Genomic DNA, 21,730 nt, shown 5'->3' on the forward strand with positions numbered 1-21,730 from the left:
AGCAAGCAGCAGACGGAGCGGCAGAGATTGCTTTCGATGTAGCGGGAGCGAGATAATCCATACTCACATTATCAGTAGGAGCAGAATCAATAACGTCAGATGACGGAGTATTTGTACGCACAGTAGACGTAGAAGTGCGAGTGGAGTTAGCAGTAGTTGAAGCTGTAGAGCGTGTTTTCGGTATAGTGCGAGCGAGATAATTCACACTCTCATTAACATCAGACACAGCAGCGTTGGTCGGAGAAGCGATTGAAGAAGCATTTGTATCAACAGCAGTCGTGGCAGAGAGAGCATTCGAAGCTGGTGCAGAGAACTTGCCGATATCGGACAATTTCTTTTGCACAATGCAGAACTCTGATTTAAGTTCGTTAAGCTTAACGATTAACGAATTTCGATCATCACAGAGTTGTTGTAATAATGTGAGCGCCTTCGATTGTTCACTTCTCAGTGAACTAACTTCCGAAACCAAAGAGTTAAGCACCGCATTTACCATATTAAGGTCATTAGACTCTAACAAGGGTTCGTTCACTTCACAGTTTGATTGAGCATTGCGCACAGATGGCGACGCAGGCGACGAGCGAATAGAATTTCTGCGAACTACCGCGCATACTTTACAATAAAAAGCGTTTTTAGACTTCACCAAAAAATCAACATCAGCCTGTGATAAATTCACACACGGTAAGTGGAAGAATTCATTGCATTTACTGCAGCTGATCTTGGGCTGAGCACGATCAACTCTATGGCCGCAAACACACGGCATTAATAAAGATTAAACAATAGAACGCGGAGCAAAGAAAAAATACGTCCGTTCACAGCGACGACCGATTATGGAAAAAACGATCAACAAAATTTACAAAAAAAGAGCTAACAAATATAATAACCAAACGGTTTATTTGCATTTAATAACATAGCTGAACATTGCAAGGCAGTCAAATTTTTGGAACAATTTGGAAATAAGAATTTAGCTTAGGCTGAAAGTTCTTTCAAGCACTTCCTGTAAGAAATTTAAAGTGGTCACTGTGTACGTGTTCATGTTATGTTAGGTCTTTCTCTGACGTGTGGCCCAAACCTGAAAGTTGTGTTTCATGAAATACATATGATTCTATAGCAATTAAGTAAATTTATTAATAGAGTTAAGGCGTTTCAATCGCCTTATTTTTGAAATGATATAGAGTTGTTTCTCAGGGCTTTAAAAAATATTATTTTAGTATATATGTATGTATATATAATTTTTAATTTTTCAAAACGTACTGGACTTCTTCCTCAACAATAATTGTAGATGAGTTCTTTTGTCTGAAAGTTAATATCCCCACCTGATAAGCCTCCTCAAGCATAAGTTAATTTAAAATAATAAAATCGTAGCTACAATTCGACTTCTGAGCTTTACTTGAACTCTTTTGCAGAAAGCAGTACTTTCATGATTAATGCCACTTATTAATTGAGAAAAGCAAACTTATGCCAAGGTAGTAAGTTCCATTCGAGAAATGTTATTTATTACATTTACTTAAACTACAAATTCTATATTTTATAATATTCATATCTGATTATTTACTACACTCGCACAATTTGAAACATAATTTTTTCGACAAAAAGTAGATTTAGTTAGTGGCCCATGAGAGGATCGAAACCGCGACCTTCGCGTTATTAGCACGACGCTCTAACCAACTGAGCTAATGGCCCAGATACCGTTGTCCGCGCTGACCTACCTATGACGCTCAAAATCTATGCTAAGGATGCTTAAGGATTGATCTGTTTATGCCCGCCCCCTACTTTGCCTGTGGCCAACTTAAATAAGTAGATTTATGACTTTTGTTTCATGGGTCCCATCGGCTTCTTGGACTCGTTTCAAATAATAGGTAATAGAATGTGAACCAATCAAATGGGAATTTATTTATGTCTTGAGTCGCCTCTGATGTTTCCTCAAATATTTTGCCGCCATTTTTAAGATGTTATCAAATAATTACTTCGGAAAGTTTTCAAAATTAAAAAAAAAGGAGTTTATCGAATAAATGAAGAAAGCTTTGAAAAGCTTTAGAGAGCTTTAAAATAGGGAACTTTATCGACTGAAATGAAGTAACACTCTATAGCATAGTTTTTTTAAGCGAGACAGCTTATTTCCCTGCTGGGTATGTTCTAAAGAGGAGTACGTTTAGAGATAAGGCGTGTATGATTAGATTAAATATCTGCCTTAATGTGCTATTTAAATTTTCTAACTGCCCAAGCACTGCGCCGCCTGTGTGCCGATGGCAAAAGTTGTTCAATACTCGATTGACTTTTGCATATTTTTAGGCGGTATGTGCGTGTATAATCCGTGCATAATGTTTTAGTTGAGTTCCTTTGGATTGTACTAAAGTCTATTGATTTATAACTGGTTGTCTCTATCTGACAGCCATCGTGTTTTATTAACTAAAAATTAATACAAAGGTATGCGCTCCCAAGAGTTTAACCCTTGATCTCCCAAACACGGGACAGTCAAGAAGGAAGTGTTGAGTAGTTTCCACCTCGTTCTTCCATACATCTTCTGCAAATGGCGTCCGGTAAGATTCCCAGCGTTAGACTACGCAGACGTCCCTTAAGGGTTGGGCTTGTGTAGAGGCCAACAATAAGTATATAATTGTAGAAACTTCGCCAAAACCAGAAACAAGCCAAATTTTGATACACTGTTCTGATGTGACTCGTATCCGGATCTTGTCAGGATGGAAAATTATTGACTTGTGTCTAGTTGCCAATTACGGTAATTTTTCGGAAATCGCGCGCTGATGAGCTGTTGCAAGTATGGTTTCCCATTAATAGTTTCAGCCAACGGCAGATCTCACCAAATACAGTGTTCCTTTGGCATGATGGATATTCGGCTCTGCCATTAATTTGGCTGGTTGAAACGACAATTGACGCACGGCAATAATAAAAGCTCAAGGCCGAAAGTGGTGACAGCATCCGCCACAAAGAGACCTGAATGCCCACTAATGTATACTTTTTAGTTTTTTTTGCAGCTATTGATTGTTTTTAATTTCACATTACATAGTAATCCCACTATAACGGCAATTTCTATGCCCGGCATTAATATTAAGCCGCACTGTGCAATATTTTAAGTGACTTAAGTCAATGAAAACAATAAATTATCGATGGAAAACAATTTACCTGCAATGAATTGCCAACCGAAATCAATTGAAAATATAAAATTATTCTCGAGCTGTACGTAGTATTTAAAGTTATTATGCAACAAGCCATTAATCCTTACGAAAAACAGTGCACAGCAAACACGTAGCGGCTTTAAGTACTCAAAATACGCTTGTAAATACATAACCGACAACTAGTGCGTCAACCAACTATATGTATTACATATATACATATACAAACATGTGTTGAAGCTACCCCGCAAGGAATTGCGAAACCGGTAAAGACTGGTTAATGTAAAAGGTTAACATACAAAATTTGAAAATGTTGAACCACCCACAAAGAAGCTGGAACTATCTCGCATATGTATGGTAAATACTGTATTCAAAAAGAGAGCGATATGTTCGGGTAAAATATTTTTCTCCCTACAATCACGTTTTTTCTTAATATGAATGTAATCCTCAGATCTTTTACACACTGCCGATATTTTGATAATGAATTTAAGTTTTGAAAACTAAACATTTTTAAACAGATGACAGCCCTTTTCGAAGATAGGTTTTTCAGCAAGCTCTCCTAGAGCTATCTAGTTTGTGACGAATATTCTAATAACTCGTTTCACTTTAAGGCTTCTCACATATATACCAGTTATCGATATTCAGTTTAGTTTTTAATTTTTTTAAACAAAATCTATAAAACTGGCCTACTACTCTGGATCTTAGTGGTAAATGATCTATTAAAAGAACTTGAAGGACGAGACTGTTGGGTGATAACTTATGGTTAAAAGAAAATCCGTGGATACCATTTACAAGTCAAGACAAGAATTCCTCAATGTAGTAGCTAACAGTGTGGAAGAAGAAATAAGGAGATTAGCTGTCAATCCAAATAAAACTGAACTAGTTTTATTTACTAAAATAAAAAATCCAGTATGCACCACTTCGCGCATTGCTTGCCTCTCGGCTTCAGCCTGTCGAAAAGGTGAATTACTTGGGACTCAGCCTTGATAGTCAGCTATCATGTAAGCTCAATAAGAGTAGATGGGAGGGATGGAATTAGTTGCCCTATATTGCTATTGGAAAGCGTTAGGGACTCTCATCAAACGTTGTGCTTTGGCTTTACAAAACCGTAGTTAAACCAATATTGTTCTATGATGTATTGGACTGAGTGAGGGCTGAAACATATTCAACGAGCGGCTCTCATTGCCATCAGCGATGCACTACGAGAAGCCGGACACATTAAAGACCCCAACAACACCGGTTTGGTGTGGTTTGTGGACCAGTGGAATTATCAGTTCATATTTCTACAAAAATTATGCCAGTAAGAACGTAACCTTCAAGAGCGACCGTTATCGCGCCTTGATAACAGACTATTTGATGTCTGAAATTTAACTCTGTGATCTCAGCGATGTTTGGTTTCAAGAAGACTTCGTCACTTCCCACACATCGGATCAATCAATGGATTTATTGAGAGAACACTTTGGTGAGCAAATAATTTTACGTTTTCGGTCGGTAGGTTGGCCACCAAGATCGTGTGATATCGCACCGTTAGACTTTTTTCTGTGCGAATCTATAAAGTCTAAAGTCTATGCCGACTATCCCGCTTCGATTCAGGGCTTAGAGCACAATACACGCGTGTCGTGCGCCAATTACCAATGGATATACTCGAATGAGTATCGATAATTGGGCTCAATGGATGGACAATCTCAGACGTAGCCGCTGCTAACATTTGAAAGAGATACTCTTCAAAAAATAAAGGTGGAAGAATGTTCTTTTGAATAATAATAAAGATTCCCCATTAAATTTAAAGTTTCTGTGATTTTTCTTTAAAAACATGGGAACCTCAAAATGGTTTACCATTTATGTATTTTTTCCTGTAGGGTATCCCGACTCATTTACATACATTTCATACTATACTATACTATATTTACATAAGTTATTTGCAGCGAGTGAAATTCTCGATATGCATTGTGCAAATGAATAGGAAAACAATGAAGCATTAAATGAAAATAATGTTAGGTATTTTAATATTTATCGCTTTTTGTGCGCCATTTGCCTACACACAAACATATACATGTGTACTTATGTGCTTACACGTTTGTTTACATAATAGTATACAATAATAAATGCTCCATTAAAATAATTGAAATCAATGGAAGTAGCAGTTGAAAGGAAAGGTGCACGGATATTTTATAATATAAACAAAAACCCACATATATACACAAAGATCATAGGTACATTCAGTACTATATAGACACATATACATATGAATATATACTGGTACTTAGTATGTGTGTTGCCGTGGGTTTAAAATTTATGGCATCGATTACAGTGTGGCACAACGCCTGCAAACATATTGAAAAGTCATGAGGCAATGGAAGGCGCAGCCGCAAAGCTTGAATGTGCTCGTTGCTAAAAATAGCAGCGAATTTCCAGGAAAACGAAACGAGAGCAATGCAAATAATCAAATGAAATGAATGCGGGCTGTTAAGCCGCCCACGCACTTTCGCAGAGCCAACACGCTACAAATATCAATCCTTCACAATCACTACACTGCTTGCAGCAGGGTATTTACACGAATATATACGCATACCATACATGTATGTAAATGCACGAAGAATCTCGTGAAGTTCGCCTTCGTGGGCAAAAAAATATTATTTTCTCACATAGTAATTCCATTATGATTTCACCGTGCTCGAAAACCATTACGAAACGGCAGATTAACCTCGTAACTTAGTTTTCAGAAATAGTTCTAATCCATTCTCGGAATAAAAACAGAGAACAAAACATGTTAAACTCGGCTGCAACGAGGCAATAAAACACTTCACAGGTGCATTTTTCAGCAAAAACAGGCACACAAATTTTTTTATTCTGACTATGATCAAAACTATTTCTATTTGAAAGAAACTAGAAAGTTTAACATTTTCCAGCAGTTTCCATCATCAAATCTTCTGTTCTAAAACCTTAACTTTATGGATATTACGTTTTCGTTCATAATTTTTTCATTTCAAATTTCAATACAATTCCTTACCAATACGTGAGCTCTTTATGAGTAGTACTTTTCGTTTCTTTCTTAAGCTATAGGAATGGATTGTATGTAGCTTACACGACGTTAAATAAGAAAAATCGCTTTTTAATTTGTCTTATTCAATAGCTGATCAGTGATCTTAGCAAACAATACTGAACGTTCAGCTGGTATTGTAAGATCTCTTGAAATTTTCTAATGCTTTCAAAACAACAAAATAGAAACTAGAGAAAATTGTACTTTAACCATATTTTTATTTAAAAGCCATCATTTAATGGTAAATAAACAGAAATTTAACTTAAGCGACTGGAGCGAAACCGATGCGGCTATTGCCCATATCGAATTCGGTGTAGTACATGCCAATGAAGATATCACCCAAGATCCAGAAGTCAGTACCAATGTAGCTGACGGCAGATGAGCATTGATCGTCTTCGTTGAGAATGTATTGTGAAGCAGGAACAGAGAAAGTTTTACCACCAATGACAAAGTCAATATCAGGCAAGCTGCTCACCGACGAGCAGTCAATGGAGCTATCACCATCGGGATCCACAATGTTCATGAATGCGTTGTAGGCACTGTATGGTGCGACAAGGAGTGAGGTGCCAGTATCAGCTATAGCTTGGCAACCGGAACTGCACAAGACCTGTCCGTTCATGCTAGCGCCACCCAAACTGAATTGCCAGTAACTTTCATCGGATAAGGCCACATAGGTGAGACTACCTTGGTAGAGGCTGGAATCCGAACCACCCAAAATCATTTGACCACCTTCAGAGGAGGAACCAGCGCGTGCCAAATAGAAGGAGAATAGGTTCTCACTGACCAAACCCTGAGAATACAGGTTGTAGAAAGGTGGCACGACACTGTCAACGGCAAGCGACTGGAAGGCCATACCCATAATACCATCGAAAGGAGAGTCAACGAAGGTGTCACCAGGTTCTGCTGTAGCTTCAGCGAATACTTGGTTCTGTATACTGAGTCCACCTACACTGACGGTATCCTCCGATAAAAAACCGGACAAACTGCCGGAACCGTATTCGATGGAGAATCTTCTACCGTTTTTCACATAGGTGCTGGAGGCACTCGAGGTGTATTTGTTGTGATTTTGGCAAGCTTCATCGCTGCTGGAGCAGGAGGATGATGGCACCCACAAGTTGGATGAGCCGGTATCGAAGAGTACCAAGAAGTCTTGCGCCGGTGTACCGATGGTGATCTTGCCATAGTAAGAAAAGTTGTATTCATTCTCCAATTCCACGGTGACGCTGCGTGATCCGGGTATATTGTATTTGCTGCGCAAATAGGCCGCCTCCGCCTTAACAGATGCGCTGGTTCTGTTATAGTTGGGGTTCTTGTAGATGGGCACGCTCACAAAATTGGCGGAGACCAAAGTGACGCAAATGGTCAGAAAAGCGAAATACTTGAACATTTTTCTGTGTCGAGAAAAAAAAAATAGTCTCTTCAATATCTGTTTGGAATGAGTAAGCCTAAGTAACTTACTCTAACTGTGTTATCAAGTTCGTGTGGTAACTGTTGATGGTATACGGGTACAACTGTGCTGAAAGCTCTGAGACCATCGCTTTTATAGTCACAGCGCGGCGTCTTATCTTGACCAAGACGCGTTATCGGTGTGCGTATCTTTTGGTAATTGCACGCATGAAATTGTAAATCTATTAATAAAATTATTTCTTATTTTTGGAAAATGAAAAGTTGGCGCGTGTTTTGGGTAATTCTGAGATTACAGCGGCGCGTGTTTTTCACATTTTTTAATGGTCACACGAGTTGCATGTGTTTCTACAAGTATCTTTAAATATACATATTTCTGCGTGAATATACATGAAAGAATATCAGTGAAGGTGGTGTTTATATTTATGGTTGTTGCTGTTGAAAATATCTGATATGGAAAAGGACTATACTGATTGCTTGCATAATGGTATAAAAAATGATAACAGTATATGTTAGCAAATATAACTGTATAAATTGTTTAAAAAATTCTGGCGCTATTGGATCATCTTAAATGCGCATATTGAGACTTAGACTCCATTTACTTACTCTTCTTCATGAAATTCCGCATAGATAGTTTGCCAAGGCAGTTGTGTAATCTCCGCACCAATTTTCGGGTCCGATAAAATTATGCATCAATACAAGCTGATCCATCAAAACCAAAAAAAAAATTCGTTTTAAAAAATGTTTAAAACATAGCCGCGAAATTCAAAAGACAAAAAGCGGAACCGAGATATTTGGCAACCTAATATTTGAGAAAATGTCAGCACAAGTGTGTTGGGTCCAAGGAGAAATACTTTGATGACATAGATTTTGAAGAATAAAATAAGAGTTTTAAAATTATGGAAAAGTCTTACTATTTTGTGCTCATTAGTATACATGATGTTTGCTTAGAATTAACAAATATATCAATAATATTAAAAAGAAATTTTAATATTTCTTAACAATTTTTGTTTTCGCAAATAAAAAATCATTTGTTAATTTGTTTTTTTTTATTAGAAATGCATAATGTAACAATTATTTTAAGCACTCAATACGGTAACCTCAGCACATTTTAGGCACTCCGATAACATCGTTCATAATCCACTTACCTCAGTGATTGTAAGCTAAGCTGCAATAGCTGTCAAAGATCATTTCAGACGTAGTCGATTAATCAAGATCACACAACCAAGTTGGGCATCCTTAGCATCTAATTGCTATCTGCAGGAGAAGATAAAAAGGCAAATTAGAAAAACAGCTGGGCGGATTTAGTTGATTCTTAAAGGTTCTACAACAAATTTAGAGCAAAGGAGACCGAATTGTCTTGAGACAAACATTATCATTATCTGCTGTTAAATTTATTGCATTTATGAAAAGTAAGTGTGGTATTTTAAAGATATATAGTAGGTACATATGTTAAAAAATTGGTGTGTTCCGAATTTAATTTAAATTGTGAACGATGTAGAGTCATGATTATTGACATTTTCCTGCCTGAATTGGATAATGTGCATTTGGACCACTTGAAATTTTCTTACAACTGTTCTGTCACCAGAGCTTTCAAGAAAATTTATACCCATTAGCCATATTATCTTCTCTACAATAAACTCAAATACCACTACTCTCCACACACAATCCTTTACTTAATCAGCAGTGTGTACGAATAGACACCCCACTTACCTGGGCACGCCTGTCATTTTGCCAGCCAAGTAAGCGTTGTGCAAATTCACAAACTTGGCATAAATTGTCCTCCGAATAGAGGCACGAGCACAAACACGGCTGCTGTGAGTGAAGTGCTGCTATTTGCCAACTCAAGGAAGAGCGCACCACTCAGTAAATACCTCGTTCACTCAGACGGCGTGTGGGTGTCGTCTTTCGTCGCACGGCATGTACAAGCTCACACTATTTTAAGGATTTTCCATGAAATTCCCCCAACTACATTGTTAACCTGGTAATGAAGTGTGGAAAATGCTTAGATTTGCTTTTAATAAAGTGCGCTAAAAGCCGAGCAAGTTTCACTTGGTGACAAACGCATTCTACGAAAGAAATTGAGAGTGTGAGATAATGCAGACACTCAGCTGAGGCTGTGATAGCTCCATGAAGTGTTTAGATTAGTTTGATTATTATTATTAGCTTGTGTGCAACATAACTTGTTGCAGTTACTGATGGCTTTGTGAAAACAATTTTTATGTATACTCTTGCAACATGTTAGGTTAGGTTTAGGTTCACTTAAAAGATGTCTGATATACTGTAGTTCACAAATTCAATGATTCTACATATGTGAGTAACCTTCATGAAAACTTGACAGTATTTTATTAGTCTGTGCCCTATTCATTGCATGCAGTATTGAAAAAAAATAGATCAAATCAAGTCAATACAATCTCCGTTATACCTTATATAAAAACTTCAACCTTTCATCAAAATTAACTGAACTTATAAAAATGAATAAAATCAAATATTCCTGATTTCAATTTTTTTTGCACTACGATAATAATATATATGTATTCAAATACCGATACATACAAAGGTACACTAGTTGAGTTTTTTTCGCCGAAATACAACGATACCATTTCTCATTATTTTTTTTGCGGTGTCTGGTTTGCGTCACGTACACATTTGCTCAATTGTGTTACAACATCGGTTGCGTTCGGGCGTGTGCGTATAGCTCAGACCTAAAAAACAATTTTCGACTACTTTAAATACCAGAAGCTCTATTTTACAATTAACTAACATTTTTAAAAGTATTTTTCCTTTTATAGGCGGTGAGTAGAATTAGAAAAATTGTTTTTTGTGAAGCTGTTTAACTTCGTTTTTTTTAAGAAAACTGAAAAAAATTGCTGTACTTCAGTGGCTGAATGAAGGCATCTCCTATCGGCAAGTTGCAAGTTTAGCTGAAATTTCGTTTGGGTTAGTGAAAAATTTGCAAATTATCATGAAATATCAGTACTAAAATATCGATCTGGTCGACGATCCGATTTAAGTAACCACAATAAAAACCGTTGCTTACTAAAGTCATCAAGAACTACGTCTAAAATTTGCTAAAGCGCACCAAACTGGACTCGAGAACAGTGGGCGAATGTATTTTGGACGGAAGAATGCAATAATAATCTTTACGAGCCAGACGGAATACATTACAGGGTTTGTCCGAAAAGTAATAGAACTGAGTCGATTTAAAAAAATGTATTGAACCAAACGTTACAATTCTTTAAGAACTTTGAATTTCAAGGATTGAAGGCGTCACGGAAGGCATTCCCCGGAATAGTCATGAGAGCCGAGGAATATGCTGCTTGGATCCCCTCTATCGTCTTCAAATGCTTGCCTTTCATCGGCCTTTTTAGGCAAAGAAACAAAAAAAGTCCGGGGGCCCCATCTGGGCTGTGTGATTACGTTATTCACAAATTGGTCGTCACTTTCATAACATGTCCAAATTTTCTTGCCACACTTTCACTCGCCGCAATTTCTGGTCATCAGTGAGCACTTCTGGTACCATCTTCGCGCACACCTCGCTCATGTTCGAGTGCTCCGTCATAATGCCACGAACCACAGATTTTGATAAATTTAACATTTGGGCAATTAAACGAGTACTTAGTCGACGGTCTCCCAGCGCGGTCTTCAACAGCGACCTCTTCCCGGTCATCGAAAAAGGCTAAAGCGACATGTGGATAAACCTGCTTGATCATATCAAACGTCCCTATCACAGATTAATCGATTTTCACACATAGTTTTACGTCAGCTAACCTCTGCTAACGAACGCTGCATTTTCAGATTGCACCACTCACAGAAACACGTCGCGCATCAAAGACTATTATCAGCCGCGATGTCATTCCAAAACTCAAATTTGGGGGCTGAAAAATTCCTTTTGGGGCTGGCTTTTGCAAGAGTGCTTTAATCGAGGGAAAGGATATTTTTCTTTTCAGGAAAAATTGGGTCTGGACACAAAGCCAAGAAGACTAAAGAGTATCTTAAAAGTCAACGGATTGGAATGGTGCGGCCAAAGGAGGCTATACTAAATATTAAAGCGTAAATAATTACGTTGTATTGTAAATACTTTCGAAGAATATTCTTAAATATATGATATCTATGTACATTCAAAATATGCAAAAACCAAAAAATTTATTTTTTTTTTATTTCCTTTTTATATTAATGAAAGTAAAGAGTTAAAGTTAATACGTCGTTATCACTCCGAAGCGCCGCAGCAAAGGGTTTTTATTTCATTGATTAAGCTGCTATAATTTCCCTCTAATATTAACACTATCTATATCTAACGATATGTCTGCATGACAAATGTGACCTTATTATATTTGCAAAGGCGAGAATTTCAATTTAACTCAAAATTAATGTGTATGTATTTTTCTGTCTAGGCATATTTATCATAGCGACTTTAAATAGGGTGCAAACGCACAAACGGCTTTCGAATTATGTAAATAATATGACAGTCTACACATAACCACTCTCTTCTCGTTTAACACTCCTCGCACACGTGCAGCCACACTCACAAATTTAGCTGATGTGCCACGAACAACCAAATACTTATCATTTGATGCAGTCATTCACCTACACTCACACGCATACACGCACATGCACAAGAACATTAAAAAGTTGCGCTTATTTACATTATTTTCCTCATCGTTAACTTTTATACAAAATCAGCTTAACTTTGTGGCACACACAGTCTGCAAATGTCACAATCTTCATATGTTCATATTAAATGTGCGAGTGTGTGTGTGCGCTGTCCTGTTATATCAGCGTTGTCATGCAAATCATGCCGATTGTGATTGCTTGCATAACGGTATATAAAATGATAACCGAGCATATATCCTGTTATATGTGTTTGTTGCAGATTTTGTGTCTCAGCAGCCACGGGGCGTATACGTAACATTTGTTTGAAGTGAATTCGATGGCAGCGACTGGCGAGTGATTTGCTGTTTATTCGACTTTACTTTACCTCTGGTTTTATAACAACTTTTTTATTATCTCTTTACTTTGTGCTTGACTAACGGTCTGTCAACTTAAGGCTACCTTGCGTCTGCGGATTGACGGGGATTGGTTGTGACCCATTCATTCTCCCGTAATTTCCTTCTAGCTGAGTTGAGTGTAAGCAGAACTTGTAAGATTTACTATTATTGTTGTTGAATTAAATGTTTGTTTAGATCGTACTAGAAAATAATATATAAAATATAGTAGCGCGTCTACGTAGGATACTTATTGCTAACGTAGGCAAAAAGGCCAAAATGCTGCTTTGCTGAGATCTTCTTCGATACGAGTATTGCTTGTGCTCTCTTGCCTTTCAGTAAAATATCGACAATTTTTAAGATTTTATATAAACTTTCTAACAATTCCCATTACCTTTTAATAGCTAGTCTTGTACCATTGCAAAGCTGTGGTTGACTTATATTACGAAGCATAATAATTATTACTCCGACTTTCAATTGAAGATTATACAGTGGCTATCCCGACAAATTAAGCGAATTCAGAAATCCGATGGGATAATTCAACAGATCTTCTTCATTCATCACAGTAACCAAAGATTTATAAGAAACCACATCACCTTGTATGTTAAGTTGTATGGCTGTATTTAAATCGTTAACATCTTTACTTTTTGGCTGCCAAAATTATTTAAATACTTTCGACTAGAACGGAGATTATGGAACGATCCAACGATTGTCCACTTCAATATCTTGAATCCTTACTTTAATCGCTGTTGATCTACCATTATCTTCGGATAACCGTCATTCCCAATAACAGTGTCCGAAAGCAAAGCTCTTGGTTATCGTTTGGTACACCTCCCATCATCGACCATGCGATGAACATTAAACATAATGACTGGCACTAATGAGCCTACTCTATTGTAAATCTGACTAGAACTTTCTAAACATTTAATACAGTTATATTTGCTCACGTATACTGTTATCATTTTATATACCATTATGCGAGCAATCAATATAGTCCTTTTCCTTATCAGAACAGAAACAACAATAAATATAAACACCACCTTCACTGATATGCTTTCATGTATATTTACGCATAAATATATTTAAAGATAGAAACACATGCAACTCGTGTGACCAAAAGCCTCGCGAATTGAAAAACACGCGCCGCTGTAATCTCAGAATTACCCAAAACACGCGCCAACTTTTCATTTTCCAAAAATAAGAAATAGTTTTATTAATAGATTTACAATTTCATGCGTGCAATTACCAGCAGCTACGGAAACCGATAACGCGTCTTGGTCAAGATAAGACGCCGCGCTGTGACTATAAAAGCGATCGTCTCAGAGTTTTTAGCACAGTTGTACCCGTACACCATCAACAGTTACCACACGAACTTGATAACACAGTTAGAGTAAGTTACTTAGGCTTACTCATTCTAAATAGATATTGAAAAGTCTACTTCTTTCTCTCCACGTAGCAAAATGTTCAAGTATTTCGCTTTTCTGACCATTTGCGTCACTTTGGTCTCCGCCAATTTTGTGAGCGTGCCCATCTACAAGAACCTCAAGTACAACAGAACCCGTGCATCTGTGAAGGCTGAGACCGCCTATTTGCGCAGTAAATACAATATACCCGGAGCACGTAGCGCCACTGTGGAATTTGAGAATGAATACAACTTTTCTTATTATGGCAAGATCACCATCGGTACACCGGCGCAAGACTTCTTGGTACTCTTCGATACCGGCTCATCCAACCTGTGGGTGCCATCATCCTCTTGCTCCAGCAGCGATGAAGCTTGCCAAAATCACAACAAATACACCTCGAGCGCCTCCAGCACTTATGTGAAAAACGGTAAAAGCTTCTCCATCGAATACGGTTCCGGCAGTTTGTCAGGTTTCTTATCGGAGGATACCGTCAGTGTAGGTGGACTCAGTATCCAGAACCAAGTATTCGGTGAAGCTACAGCAGAACCAGGTGACACCTTTGTTGACTCTCCTTTCGATGGTATTATGGGTATGGCCTTCCAGTCGCTTGCCGTTGACAGTGTCGTGCCGCCTTTCTACAACCTGTATTCTCAGGGTTTGGTCAGTGAGAACTTATTCTCATTTTATTTGGCGCGCGCTGGTTCCTCCTCTCAAGGTGGTCAAATGATTTTGGGTGGTTCGGATTCCAGCCTCTACCAAGGTAGTCTCACCTATGTGGCCTTATCCGATGAAAGTTACTGGCAATTCAGTTTGGGTGGCGCTAGCATGAACGGACAGGTCTTGTGCAGTTCCGGTTGCCAAGCCATCGCTGATACTGGCACCTCACTCCTTGTCGCACCATACAGTGCCTACAACGCATTCATGAACATTGTGGATCCCGATGGTGATAGCTCCATTGACTGCTCGTCGGTGAGCAGCTTGCCTGATATTGACTTTGTCATTGGTGGTAAAACTTTCTCTGTTCCTGCTTCACAATACATTCTCAACGAAGACGATCAATGCTCATCTGCCGTCAGCTACATTGGTACTGACTTCTGGATCTTGGGTGATATCTTCATTGGCATGTACTACACCGAATTCGATATGGGCAATAGCCGCATCGGTTTTGCTCCAGTCGCTTAAGTTAATTATTTTTTTATTTACCATTAAATGATGGCTTTTAAATAAAAATAAGGTTAAAGTACAATTTTCGCAAGTTTTTATTTTGTTGTTTTGAAAGCATTAGAAAATTTCAAGAGATCTTACAATACCAGCTGAACGTTCAGTATTGTTTGCTAAGATCACTGATCAGCTACTGAATAAGACAAAATGAAAATCTTCATTCTTCATTTTCATCGCAATTGAAGCTACATATAAGTCCCCCGTAAAATAAAATAGGAAAATAACGAGCAATGGTACTCCTAAAGAGAACACGAATGTGCAAGGTGTTAGTATATTGAGAGCATAAAAGTAAAAATTATGAAAGAAAACGTGATCTCCATAAAGTAAAAGCTTCTAACAGAAAGTTTCAAGAACGCATCAAAGTTTTAAGGTTTTAAAAAGGAAGGCCTGTCTATTAATAATTTTTAAATTTGCTAACTTTCTAGCTTCTTTCAAAGACAACATATCAGTCACGTGATCGGACGACGTCAAATAATTTTTTGAGAGCGCTTATGATTTAATATGACAACTTGCAATTGAAGGTTCAGTGAGATGATTCTATCGATAATGCGCTTTTCATTTATTACATTATACATTCTATTTCTTTTTAGACCTCACACCCGACTCAGCCTACTTAGCTCGCAGAGACCAAGAAAAAGGGGCTGGTAACATTGAAATTCTTTAAACAGATTTTTATTGTATGCAATATTATTTATTATATGAAATCATTATTGGCAGCTGGCAGACACAATTAAATAAAGGCGTTCCTATCCTTTGCTCATACACACATACAGATAATTAGGGATACTTTTCTATGTACCACATAAACCAGTCGAAGAGCCCAGCTCATATCGGCCGCTCTGTATGCTGAATACGATTGGCACGACACTAAAGTGGGTAATCTGTGTACGACGAGAGCTGCATTTAGAAGAAAAGGACAAGAAGAATCTGTCCGGCAACCAATATGGATTCCGCAAACAGAAATCAACCACTGAGCAACCACATGCACTGCGATTAAGAAGCTTACTGACATAGCTAACAAGACAATAGAAGGTACCAGATTGCAATATGGTACATAGGAATACTGCGCAGTATTCAAGTTTGACGTCAAAAACGCGTTTAACTCGTCATACTGACCCCATATCATTTGATTATAATCAGTTACCTGTCTGATTGGCTGTTACTGTATTTGACGGAAGACGGATATACAAAATATGCGGTAACGGACGGAGTCCCACAATGTTTTACGCTTGGCCTATTGTTGTGGAATGTATTGTACGACGGAGCGTTGAGACTCCCTCTTCCATAGCAACTACAGCTCATCGGGTACGCGGACGATATCGTGCCAAAAGAACTTAGCCAGCTTGAGAAATTCTGCAGCGTCTACGATCAAAAAGTGGATCACGGCGACAAACCTTCAACTCACTGGGTAAAACACAGAAGTTGTGGTAATCAGAAGCAGCAAGAAGCTTGAAGATCTCAAACTAAATATCGACGGCCATAGTTTTATGACCAACAAGTCGCTTAAGTACTTAGGACTACTGATAGACAATAGACTTAGCTACAAAGCGGACATCGCAAATGGTATGTGCGAGGATGAGAGGCAAAGACGATGGGATGCAGCTAATTAAAAATAGACAGTTAGATAAGAAACATGGAGAAATAGATTTTTTCTAACACAGTTTTGACCGGGCACGTGGTGTGCTATAGTTCTGAAAGAGCTGAAAAGGAAAGAATGGCAAGGCAGCGAGAACAGAAAAATGACTCAGGAGTAGGTCAGAGTGGCGTGACTGACGAGTCGAATGGCTAAGCTTGGTCTCACGATGTAATGTTTAACGGCAGTTCCGTGAGACAAATAACAAACAATGTCGATGTTTAAGGACATTTGTTTATCAGCTGGGACACACACTCCCACAGTACACTTATTTTACGGCCGGTGAGTGCAACCGTATGCTTGAATGTCGGAGTGCAGCTTAACCTTGAATTGTGGCGCGCCATGAAAGTGACGGCATGTGGAAACACAGAAGAAAACACTCAGCAGAGCAACGCTTACAATAGACACATATGTATAATAATTTATAACAACAAAAACAAAGCTTGTCTTCACAGTGTTTAATCCAAGACTTGCCAGACGCGCCTTTAATGAGACAATTTATGTACTAGTTACTCGAAAAAGAGTAACGGCTGAAATGTCTATACATGCAACGTTTAGTTGTTGTTGCTTTTCTGGCGCCTGTTGCCCCAATTTGATATAACTGAAATTAAATTATCCTGCTGACTGTTAATAATACGAAGACGACGCAGAACGCCCACGGTACACACCCATTTTCAACGCCGTGGCTGCCGTGTGTACTCACGCAGTTGTGGGAGGAGGACCGGAGCGTGTGTGTGTGTGTATGCATGCGAGCGTGAGTACAATGTGCGTGCCGTCTAATGCAGTCTCCTTAGGAATAATAGAAATGCGACACTTTGCTTTTCTTCATGGACATTTGTGTGTGTTTGTGCATTGCTATTCACATTAAATACCGTTATACATTCAGCTGTCCCAAGCCATTGCTCACATGTGTCTTTCAACGTGTTCTGCTGGCAGTAAACCAGCTTTGCTCGACAAAGTGTTGCACGAGGCGGACCGAAGCCACACAAATTCCACTCATTCATTTTGTCCTACGCACATTTCTCACGTGTTTTCTTTGCAAACGCTGAGGCGTGACTTGCTTGCGTGAGTCCATTGGACTGGGTTTTATACATACATACGAATTTATACATGTACATATGTGAGCAACTGAACTGCCTTGCACGATTATTTAAATTGATGAAGGTTTTCAAGACTTGATTTTTGATGATTTTGTGGAAACATTGAACATTTAGTTTATGTTTCACACTGCCAGATGGGTAAAATATTGATAGAATTTGGTTACAATTATTAATATTGTTCAATACTTTGTCAGTCGGTTCTAAAAATGGCATTAACATTTATTTTTTGAGGATTATTTCTTTCAAATGTTGACCGCGGCTATGTCTCAGATGGTTCATCCGTTGAGTCCAATTTTCGATGACTTCTTCAATTCGACTGAAAACTGGCGAATGACCCGCGTAATGCTTTGCTCTAAGGACTGAGTCGAAGCGGGGTTATTCGCATAGACTTTAGACTTTACATATCCCCACAGCAAAAAGTCTGACGGTGTGATATCACATGATCTTGTCGGCCAATAGACTGACCCAAAACGTGAAATTATCTGCTTACCGAAGTATTCTCTCAATAAATCCATTGAGTGGGAAATGGCGCCGCCTTCTTGAAACCAAATGTTGCCGAGATCCAGAGCTTCAATTTCAGGCATAAAATACTCGGCTATTACTTATGCAATATGTTTGAAGAAATATGAACCGATGATTTCATCTTTCTTGCTCTTTGCTCTTTGTCTCAAATGCGGCAATTTTGCCTGTAAAATGCGCCAAATCGTTCCATACATCAGTCCAAGTTGCTGCGAACGGCGCCCAATCGACTCTCCACGGTCTTGGTGAACACTCTCAGGTACGTCTGCTATACAAGTACTTTCTTTACTCTGTGTTGGCACGTCCAAATATTCGGACAAATGTTATCCAATATTGAATGCTTGGTCTTAAGATGGCTGATGGTCTTGCGAATAGTACGCTCAGTAGTCCGATTATGTTGACCATAAACTGAGCCAAGCGCGCGAAACACATTCCTTACAGAACGTTAATAAGGTTGAACGTTGTTCAGACGCAATTCTTTCCATGAAGAAATGCCAAATAATACTGAACAAAAATAACATAACAGCTTGACACGACTCACTCGTGATCTGTCTTAAAAAGGCTTTTGAAGAAAGTACTTCTTGTTGGATCCCCGTTATATAATCGGCCTATAGCTTGTGTAGCCAATTTTGCAGTCAGTTAATAAAAACGAGCTACATTTTTATATCGGTCAGTTTGAATGACAGCCATAAGCCAGCAGGATTACAATCTATGCCAATATCGTAATGATACCTTGTAAAATTAAAGGGTTTCCCAACTTGGACTTGAGTTTGAACGGTCTGTTTATACTATATATGTAAGGCATGTACGATAAGCACATATCTTTTAAAAGTCGTCCAGCTTTTATCGGGTAACAACCGTTTAGTGCACTGCCGATAGAGCTCTAGTGTGTAAAGATCTATCTATGTTTCAGCCATCGTTCCAAACCCCTGTAGTTAATCCTGCTGATTTGATTCAAAAAATGAGGGTACTAATTTCAATGCGCCGACCATCAAATTGTTAACAGCTAATCCTTGTACATCAAACTTTAAGAGCCCTCGTCAAGCACAAAATAATTAAGACTGTTAAAGCGAGTTTCTCAAGCATAAGGCTCATCTTTAGCAGATGTCAGCAAATTTATCTACGCGCCTAACTGCGCAAACAACTTTTGTATATAATATATACTATACATACTTATATATACATATATACCCTGTGTCTAGGTATTCACAATGCCATTGGACTCCCGCAAACAAGTCACGCCTCAGTGTTTGCAGAGAAAACACGTGAGAAATGTGCGTAGGACAAAATGAATGAGAGGAATTTGTGGGTTTTCGTTCCCGCCTCGTGCAACACTTTGTCGTGCAAAGGTGTTTTATCGCCAGCAGGACACATTTAAAAACAGATGTGAGCAATGGCTTGCGATATCTGTATGTATACCGGTATTTAATGCGTGTACATACACAGATGTTTAAAAGAAACAGCTTGAGGACATCTCCCTAAATAGTCGCTAGGCGATATCGTCATGACTTCTCAGTGACTGAAGTGCCGAGGAGTACTTATTGACACGAAACTCAAAACGCTCAAGTCCGAAAACGTGTAAGTTATTGGCCGCATTCAGCCAATCTTCATTGCTGCACGTGGTACTGCTAAGATGACCGATTTTCTGTGCAGAATAAGACTTATGCCAAGAAAACCAAAATGATAATATGGCGCAGTGTCATTAGATTCCCTTATGTATTTCCCACAATATCCAGCGGATATCATCTCTAAAGACATAATGGTCATGTAAGTCGAAAGAATATATGACAGTGCACAGGCCACTAAAAATTGAGGAGCGGAATGATGAAGAGAAACGGCGGTCTTAACCGGACACAAGGCTTCAGAGAATATCTAAACCCATATGACTATGATGACAGGCAGTTCTGTGGCAGTGGCGAAGAAGACGATGATTAAGTCGAAACTGTGATTGATGGATTAGCCGCAGGATGTAATGTCCAATGGCCGTTAAGGGTTAGGACGTAAGCGTATTATTCCACAAGTGTGCATAGGCATTGTCCCGAATGAAGTCGATATATAACCTGTGTTATGAATCGTGGATAAAGTCCACAAAAACTACGATATCTTTGAAGATTTCAACTCCAAATCAAAACAAAAACCATAAAGGCGTCTATGAAGAAAAGGCAAAGTGTTGTGTATCCATTATTGCTAAGAAGATTGCATTAGATAGCACGCTCATTAACTTTCTCGCCCACAAGCTCAACTTCGTACTAATACATGGTTAGCTTAGACTACTGTAGATTCAACAGGTGGCAAAGAGCTGAAAGACCTCCAGATATTTAGGTTATGAGAATTTCAATAAGTGTGTTGTGACGAGGTTCATCTGATATGATCCCTGGATAAATAATACCTGTCAAAAACTTTCTAAAGCTCTTCTCTGCTGCTGGAAGAAAACACGAAACAGGGCTTAATCATATCTTCCAATTGGAAGAAAAGATAAAGAAGCTAATAAATGTGACGAATCTACCACAAAGCTCTAAAAGCAAGGCAATGAGAAAGCTAATCAACGCTTTTTCGAAGCATTATGCAATAGGAGCGCATCAAACCTAAAAACCACCGCCCAAGCAACCAACTCTTATTAACTGATGAATAGGCCACACCAAAAATGCTACGTGAAGATAACCATCGCACGATGAGGCTTTGCCAAAAGCAGCTGCAAATTTAAAACAAATAGAAGAGAGTCCAAAAATACCAAAAGTCCAAACCTGGGCTGTAGTCATAAGGAATCAACAGGAACAGAGGGTCAGAAAGTCACAAATAGAAAGTACTCATGAACTAGACAAAGTAGTAGAAGACCAGGCCAGACAAAAGCTTTCACTCATTATTTAACACTAGAACTTAATGTTTTAGACGAATCACCGCGAAGGATGATATAGTCGAAGACATCCGCACGAAAACTGAAGGGCTAGATCCCAGCAACGGCGACTCCATTAGGATCATTACAAAAGTGTATGCTGAAACACAAGAACCAGAAATAAGTCCCCAGTATAACAAGCAAGTCATAAGCAAATTTAAAAAGCGCTACTGATTTTTGACTTTCGTTATATTGCAAAATCATATAGGAACCTAAAAGACAGACATGAATGTGCAGAAAATGCACACTTATGTAAAACGAAGAACGACGAGACAAATCATCAAATGGCAGTCGAAGATTTCCTATTTATGTAGGAGCCTCCAAAAAGTGAAGTAATGAGAATACTACGAATAAATTGAAAATATTGCGATGTCCTTTTCGACTTATAAATATTAAGATCGGGA

The 21,730-nt window shown here is 38.5% G+C and overlaps 3 protein-coding genes and 1 non-coding gene across 8 annotated transcripts in view; 1 reads left to right on the forward strand and 3 right to left on the reverse strand.

Moving 5' to 3' along the window:
* Nucleotides 1-21,730, reverse strand: part of LOC105228705 (regulating synaptic membrane exocytosis protein 2) — a 287,009-nt gene that overhangs the window by 201,965 nt on the left and 63,314 nt on the right. For 4 of the 5 annotated variants that reach the window (XM_049459419.1, XM_049459416.1, XM_049459417.1 and 1 more), the window contains exon 2: nucleotides 8,721-8,829. The exons of the other annotated variant lie outside the window; for it this stretch is intronic. The gene's annotated coding sequence lies outside the window, so the exon portion shown is untranslated. The remainder of the gene's footprint in view (nucleotides 1-8,720; nucleotides 8,830-21,730) is intronic. 5 annotated transcript variants of the gene reach the window in all.
* Trnai-aau (transfer RNA isoleucine (anticodon AAU)) lies at nucleotides 1,607-1,680 on the reverse strand. Its single transcript has one exon. It is a non-coding gene; the product is annotated as a tRNA-Ile (tRNA).
* On the reverse strand, nucleotides 6,368-8,149 carry LOC105228704 (lysosomal aspartic protease-like). Its single transcript, XM_011208642.3, has 2 exons — nucleotides 7,627-8,149; nucleotides 6,368-7,559 (listed from the first exon to the last, which is right to left on the reverse strand). Exons 1-2 carry the CDS (start codon nucleotides 7,701-7,703, stop codon nucleotides 6,431-6,433), a joined length of 1,206 nt encoding a protein of 401 aa, XP_011206944.2. The 5' UTR covers nucleotides 7,704-8,149; the 3' UTR covers nucleotides 6,368-6,430.
* On the forward strand, nucleotides 13,574-15,389 carry LOC125779032 (lysosomal aspartic protease-like). The gene has a single exon (XM_049459424.1). The coding sequence runs from the start codon at nucleotides 14,018-14,020 to the stop codon at nucleotides 15,140-15,142; it is 1,125 nt and encodes a 374-aa protein (XP_049315381.1). The 5' UTR covers nucleotides 13,574-14,017; the 3' UTR covers nucleotides 15,143-15,389.

The sequence above is a fragment of the Bactrocera dorsalis genome, chromosome 5 (assembly GCF_023373825.1).
Source record: "Bactrocera dorsalis isolate Fly_Bdor chromosome 5, ASM2337382v1, whole genome shotgun sequence".
NCBI lineage: Eukaryota > Metazoa > Arthropoda > Insecta > Diptera > Tephritidae > Bactrocera > Bactrocera dorsalis.